Source organism: Galeopterus variegatus, unplaced genomic scaffold (genome assembly GCF_000696425.1).
Source record: "Galeopterus variegatus unplaced genomic scaffold, G_variegatus-3.0.2 Scaffold1194, whole genome shotgun sequence".
NCBI lineage: Eukaryota > Metazoa > Chordata > Mammalia > Dermoptera > Cynocephalidae > Galeopterus > Galeopterus variegatus.
This window is the reverse complement of record NW_007727305.1, coordinates 80530-88231: the sequence shown is the minus strand read 5'-3', so window position 1 is coordinate 88231 and position 7702 is coordinate 80530. Positions and strand designations below refer to the sequence as shown.

At 38.2% G+C, this 7702-nt stretch overlaps 1 protein-coding gene across 1 annotated transcript in view; it reads right to left on the bottom strand.

Annotated features, from left to right (window-relative positions):
• The window catches only part of SFMBT2 (Scm-like with four mbt domains 2), a gene marked incomplete at its 5' end in the record, with an annotated part of 147036 nt that overhangs the window by 60539 nt on the left and 78795 nt on the right, over nucleotides 1–7702 (bottom strand). Inside the window, one exon of the mRNA XM_008575467.1 lies at nucleotides 2253–2379. Coding sequence (XP_008573689.1) covers nucleotides 2253–2379 — 127 coding nt within the window. The remainder of the gene's footprint in view (nucleotides 1–2252; nucleotides 2380–7702) is intronic.

The following is a 7702-nucleotide window of genomic DNA, read 5'->3' as shown; positions in this document are numbered from 1 at the left end:
GACAAAATAATTTAACAGCCACAAAGTGACAATAATAAATCCCTATCATTTTATCCCCAGGACTGAGGAAAGAAAACACTATATACAAAAAAACTGTGAAATCATGAGAAATAAGTGTCTTTAAGCTGTCACTTTAAAAGGTAAATACCCAGTAAGGGCCAAAACCAAAACAAAAACAACAAAAAACAAAATTCAAGCAAGACCAAGGAAACTGACCGCAATACTTTGTGTGTAATATATTTTTTAAGTAATGAGACAGATGAATGATTTTGACCTGTAATTCTAGATAATGTTCAACAGATAATACACTATTCAATAGATAATATTCAATAGATTTTACACTTTTTAAAAAAATGTGTAAGGTCTGAAAAAACAGACAATCTATTTTCTGATCTGTTTCCTAATGCTCATTACTTCAGGGTGAAAGCACTCCAGAGAATAAGAAGAAGAGCTCAGGTGAGCTGACTTCCATTTCTTTGTTATAAAACCAAAAATTCATATTCAAAGGAGACCAGCCAAAGGAGAAAGTATTGTCAAAAAAAGTTAAACGTACACTAAATGTTGCTCATCACTCCTTTTAAGAAGTGGGAAGCTCTAGGATCTGGTGAATTAAGTAACAGGAAAATGTCACAAGCAATGAAACTGGACCCCAGGTGGGTCTTGATGACTGAGCTAGTTTCTCCATCAGCAAACATCTTACTGCTGTTTGTGTTTGGTAATTCACAGCTGTAAAGTACGCTGGGAGTAGAAACTGCTAAGGAAATGACTGCCGAGGAATCTTAACCATGATGTGCTAAACAATAATGATGAAACATGGTCTTCTAACTTCACGAGTTTTGTTTTCAAATTTTTAATGCAAACGCGACTCCCATCTCATTAATATGGCTTAGGCTTAGCATAGTGCTAGATAGTAAGTTAAATTTTGTGATTAGAAATCACAGAAAGGATTTTGTTTCTCTGGGAGCAGCTGACTCAACTCTACATGTAGCAATGAAAATAAAGTCATGTTCTGTTCATGTAGCTGTACAAATATCACCATTTTGCATATATCTACCTCTTGGTTAATTCCAAATAGAGGCCATTCTGCTTGAAAATCCACCAAGTAATCAAGTTTTTGATAATTTCCATTTATTTCATATTGATTTCAAAACTCTAAACCACAGTAATGTTTTAAACTATTTTCTGGAAAATAACAACACAATGACATCAGCTAAAGTGACCGTTCTCTAACCTTTCTCAATCTCTTGGAGTACAATGTTTATAAGATTGTAGGCCTATCTAAGAACGTTCTGTGCTTTTTAGATTTGCTCACTGAGGAAATTAGGTTGGAGAAGATATTAGCACCAACTCTATGAACTTCCTTCCAAACTTTCTACTCCAATGTTGATATTAGCATGTCATAAATTTTCAACTATGAAGCAAGAGAGCTAGCATTATTTTACTATCCAAACTATTCTTTTATTTTTTTGGCATATACACTTGAAATAACTACTAAGTACTAAGAAATCTTAAAAAAAAAAAACCCAAAAAGACAAAAAAAAAAAAAAAAGCATTAAAAAAAAAAAAAAAAAGCATTATAAATCATGGAAAGATAGAAAAAACCTTACAGATCAAATCCATTTTAATTATTTCTCATTGAGAATATAACATCTGGAAAATCTGGTGTTCTACCTAAATCCAAAATCTGATCAAAGTTCTGTTCACAAAATACATTGTTCTGTGACTTTTCCATACATGAACTATAGCTATAAAGAACAGTTTGAACATCAGTAAACAAAAAAGCCTAAGCCCTGTTTATAATACATTTGGGAAGAAAGTCATTCTTCAGTTACTGTTTTCAGGAAAAATTAAACATCTACAGAAGAAACCAAAGTAGAGAGCAATATTCATATTAAAATGCAAATATATAATTTTGCCCTTATAATAACCAAGACCTCAAATACCAGTTTTAGTGAGTCATATTAATTTAATTGTGACAATAGCTTTTATAATCATAGATGTAAAAAGACCACTGTGTTCCAAACATAATTATCTCACCAGCATCTCATTTCACGAAATTACCAGTTAAGATGAGAGCCTCTGAATGAATTTATGTTTGATTAGTTTCACTTAGGAACACGGAATAATTTAAGATCTGTTTAAATAAAAGAGAAGCAAGAGGGGCACTTCTGAGAAATGCTAAGTTCTTCTGCACCCTGCTGTTGCCAGCCACACCCGAGTTATTCCAAACGAATGACACTAATTGAGCATACCTTCCAGGTGAAGCCACATCAACCGCCCCTTCACACTGACGACAGAGGCCACACACAGTTCCCCTGGATTCCTGGGGTTCACGGCTTCGAGTTTCATGTTCTTCGTGAAACCCCGACTGAACGATGTCTGAAAGAGAAACAGAACTGACACTAAGCCAGCAGCTACCACCACGGGCTGGAGGAAGAGGGACAATGAGCACCGTGCACAGACACACACACACACACACACAGCTGGTCTGTGAGACAGACCGGCATGATCACACGTCTGGCCTTCCCACCATCCGTGAGGAGAGAACCAGCTATTCTTCGTTTTTGTATCTCAGAAATTAGAACGATGCTTGGCACACAGTAGGTGCCTAATAATGTGTGTTCAATGAGAGTATGAATATATTCTCTTTCCAGTTCCATATGCACCCTTCCTCCCATGGGATCACTGAAGCAGACATCAAGTCTTCTACTTTCCTATACTCCCTGCTCACGTCATACCTGGGCACGGTTGAGGGGGCTAGAGTAGGTAGATCGAGTATCCACCTGACACCATTTTCCTTCAAAGGACATTTGAAGATCATCCTTTAGAATTTGTTACATTGTAGGTCCGCTGATGATAAATTCCCCTGGTTTTCTTTTATCTGAAATTATCTTTATTTTCCCTTTGTTCTTTTTGTTTCCTTTTCAAATTCACTTTTTGAAAGTTTACATAGAGTAAAATTCACTCTTTGGGGGACCTGTTCTAGAAAAGCAGGGCTGTTGGACCAATGCGTACGATCCCTCAGCCATAACCACAATTGACATACAGAACACTTCCTTCACCCCCAAAAAACCCTTGCACTTGCGCTCAGGTAATCAGTCCCTCCCTGACACCCAATTCCCAGCAACCACAGTCTGTTTCCTATTCCTATAATCTTGCCTTTTTACTCTACAGTGCCACATACATAGGAACATACTCTGCGTGGCTTCTCTCACTTAGTATAATGCATCTGAGATTCAGCCATGCTGCTGCTTGTTCTATTTTACTGCTAAGAAGTTCACAGAGATGTTCCCAGTTTGTCCATTTACCAGTAAAGGACATTCGAGTTGTTTCCAGTGTTTGATTATGAAAAAAGCTGCTATAAACATTCAGGTACAAGTTTTTGTGTGAACATAAGTATAATAATCTGCTCAGGCTGCCATAACAAAATACCACAGGCCAGCCAGCTCAAACAATAGAGATAAACTTTCTCATAGTCCTGGAGACCAGAAGTCAGAGATGAAGGTGTCACAGGGTGGTTTCTTCTGAGGCCTCTCTCCCTGACTTGGAGATGGCCGCTTCCTTCTGTGTGTGTTCATGTCCTAGTCTCCTCTTCTTATAAGGATGTCAATCATTTTGGATTAGGAACCACCTATATGACCTTATTATACCTTAATTACTTCTTTAAAGATCCAATCTCCAAATACAGTCACACTCTGGGGTACTGGGGGTTAGGACTTGAACATATGAATTAGGAAGAATCACAATTCAACCCATAACACTAAGTTTTCATTTCTCTAGAAGTGGGATTGCTGGACCATAAGGTAAATGAATGTTTAACCTTAACTTTCTAAGAAACTGCCACATTGTTTCCAAAAGTGGCCATACCATTTTGCATTCCCACCAGCAGTACGTGAGTGTTCCCATTACTACACATCCTCATCAGCATGTGGTGCTGCCAGTTTTCCAAAATTTAGCCATTCCAAAAGGTATCTAGTAGTATCTCACTGTGGTTTTATCCTGAATTTTCCCCTACTGACTAAAGATGCTGAGCATTTTTTCCTGTGTTTCTTTGTTATCTGTGTATCTTCTTTGATTAAGTGTCTGTTTTTATCTTTGTTCAGCCACTTCTTTTGGGTCTCAAATCATACATGATATTGTCTCTCCAATCTCAGAGGTTCCATTTGTCTGGGTTTCTCCTGCCAATCTTTTTCTCTCTGTTCTTCAGACAGGATAATTTCTATCTTCAAGGTCATGTTCTCTTTCCTCTGTCACCTCCACTCTGCTATTAGCCACTACAGCTAATTTGTTTATTTCAGATATTGTATTTTTCAGTTCTAGAAATTTTCTTATGGTTTCTACTACTTTTCTTCTGGGACTTCCTATCTTTTCATTCATTGTGAGAATATTTTCCTTTAGATCTATGATTCTCAAACTTCACAGTGTACCAACATCACCTTGAGAACCTTCCAAAAATGCAGACAACTGGGCCTCACCCCAAGGTTTCTGATTCAGTTGACTACAGGTAGAGCCAGAGAATTTGTATTTCCTGTATGTTCCCAGGTGATGCTGAGGTTGCTGGTCTAAGGACCACACTTTGAGAACTGCTGCTTTACATGACTGAGTTTAGTCACAACAGGAGTTTTAAAATACTTGTCTGCTGATTCCAACATCGGGGTCATGCTGGGTTTGGTCTCTGTTGATTATGTTCTCTACTGAGAGTAAGTCTGATTTTCCAATTTCTTCATGTCTTGAGCAACTTCAAATTGAAACATGGATGTTACAAGTGCTATGTTGCGGACACTTTGAATTGGGTTATAATCCTACCAAGAGTGTTGATGTTTCTGTTTTATCAAAGCAATTAACTTGGTTAGACTTAAACTCCAAATTCTGTCTCTTGAGAAGCAGCTCTATCTCCATCTCAGTTCAGTTCTTTTATCCTTATCTAAGCTGCTTCGAGTCTGCCTGACATATACGTGACTCAGAAAGCAGCCAGATGTAGGCAAGATTTATACATAAAATTTGTGGTTCCCCTTCCTGGCTTTCCCCTGTCTGAGTTTCCCCTCACTTTCCAGTATCTGTGGTTGCCCAAGTTCTGTACTCTGGCTCATCAGGCTAGAAAGGAATTTTATATCACTCTTTTAATCATCCCACATATTGTAAACTGTGGCTACCTATAGGCTAGAAGTCTGAAAAAAAGAGGACAATCGCCCTATGCTGTTCCTTCTTTTCCAATCACCTCTCCCTCCAGAATACACCGACTCTTGTTCATTCTCCATTATCCTCATGCCGTTGTTTTTGGTACTGTGTCCAGAGCTTACAGTTGCTATCTGTGGAAGGGTCAATTCATCACAAGCTTACTCAGCCAATACTGGAAGCAAAACTCTCTCCTAACATTTTAAAATAAATATAAAATTTCCCAAAAGCACCAACTAGGATAAATTATAATTAGACATGTTACAATGCTATATAAATATACCTATTTTGAAATATATAAACCAATATACACAGATTCCTATAAGTAACAGAGACTATACCTTTATGTGACTGATGGAAATAAATCAAGGTAATCCATATTTATATTTTATGTAACCAGAAAAGAATTATCCAATGCATGCTAAGAAATTGATTTGCTCCTTCCTTTATGTTTCTTTGGAAATACAAACTGAAGATATTCTAGGTGGGCTACTTTTCCTGCAACTCATTCTGCCTCACCCACGAGTATTATAAATTGAGCTTCTTTCTGATAATACAATTCAACGGTCTGACTGAAAAACCTCTAAGTAAGTTAAAATACATTTTATCCTACTTAATAAGGGACGGCTACAACCACATAACCTATTTTCATCTCGACTTACTGCTTGAGGGTAATTTATAAAGGATCAATAGCAAAACTGTTTCCTGTTAGTTTATTTTACTAAGCATTTGGCTGTGTCAATCCATTTCATAACTGCCTCTGATTGTTAAACATCCCTGGGGAAATGTCTTCCATGCATCCAATTCCACACTAACTCTCCTCTAGCGCACACAAGATGTGTGATTAAAAAATGAATTCATAATAAGCGTTCCATTAAAGAGCACTTGCATGAAGCGAATAAATTCAGCAAAGCACCAGTAACGCAGTGCATATGCCAACGGGCAGTCAACAATCCTGCCTATTAAATAAACAGAGAGCCAGAAACAAAGGCATTCCTCATGGATATGCCAGCAAATTCACTAAAACAGATTTAATCTTGGTAGCTAAACCTGAAAGCCCAGAAGCCACCTGGGATGTGGCTACTTGCTCCACAATTAAAAGCCCCATTTGGACAACTCCTGGCTGAATGGAAGCAGAGGACAGATAAAAAGAAGCCTTAGTGCAACTATGTTGTCATAGCAGAAATAACTCCCTAAATATAGAACTGAGGGGAGATGTGATGATTTTCTCCCCAAGAATAATGAGTCAGGGAAGCAATATTTCTCCTGTCAGATGGAAAGCACACACTCAAATTCTTTCCTGCGAGCCATTCTGCCTCATCCACGTGTATTACCTGTTAAGCTTCTTCCTGATAACACAACTCTGTAGGCTGATTGAAAAACCTCTAAGTTACTTAAAATACATTTTATCCTACTTAACGAAGGAAAGCTACAACCACGTACCTATTTTCGCCTCAGCTCACAAAGTGTTTCCACAGTCCTAAATGAAAGGCAGGCCAGTAGATTCTGTGACAGTGACATCCACATGGTGAAAAGTCAAGTAAGATGGCACTGGACTTAATAAGCCTCAAGAGCTAACCAGCTCCTACCCTAGCGGGGGCATGATTACACAGCTGCCCCCCTATACCCCCTAAACACACACCACGAGCTTCCTCAATGCTACAGAGAAACAGCTTTTGTGCAGATGCAAGGCCACCTAGCAGAAAGGTCCTTCCATCATTCAAGGAACCCTGATTTCTGGCTCTGCCACTATGTGCTTCTGTATTTATGAATACAAGGCAACCCAGCAGTCAACCTACTTAATGCTCCAAAATCTGCTTGTGATTTGCGCTCAGTTTTGAGCTTCTCTCTATTAAGCCAACCCTTTCCCCTCCCACGTTTCGTGTTCTGTTATCCCTGCGGTGCACATCATGGGAGGGGTGGCAATAAACCAGCAGCTCTAGGAGCACGTGTTCAGAAAACAAGACTTTGATTTGGGAGCGCTTTGCACTGCTGCATCTGCAGGTTCTAATCAAGGGGACTGTATCTTTTTTCCTTACATGAAGAATTAACTTTCTTAACTACAAGTATGTGGAATATACTAGGCTATATATTTATGCCTCATTCTTAGAGATAATAATTATTATTATCTAATAATTATCTTAGAGATAATAATAACAGTGATAATTCATATCTGTTTTCACAGTTCCTATAGTTGATAAAGTTTAAATGAAATAATTTTATAAACTACTTCATAAAACCCACCTCCTGTAACCTCGTAAATACACATGTATACACACACACTCATTGCTATTTAATGTGTCACAAAAATCCCATTACTGTGCCAATAAGCTCTGTGTGAAGAGGGCAGTAGCATAAATAAGCAAAGCACAAAATTGACTAGCATCTTTCTAGTAATCTGAGTAATTACTGACATAATCAAAGAAAAAAATAAGAATGTATGTTAAGAATAAACCTCAGGGGCCGGCCCGGTGGTGCACTCGGTTGAGTGCGGCGCTTGGGAGCATGGCGGTGCTCCCGCCAAGGA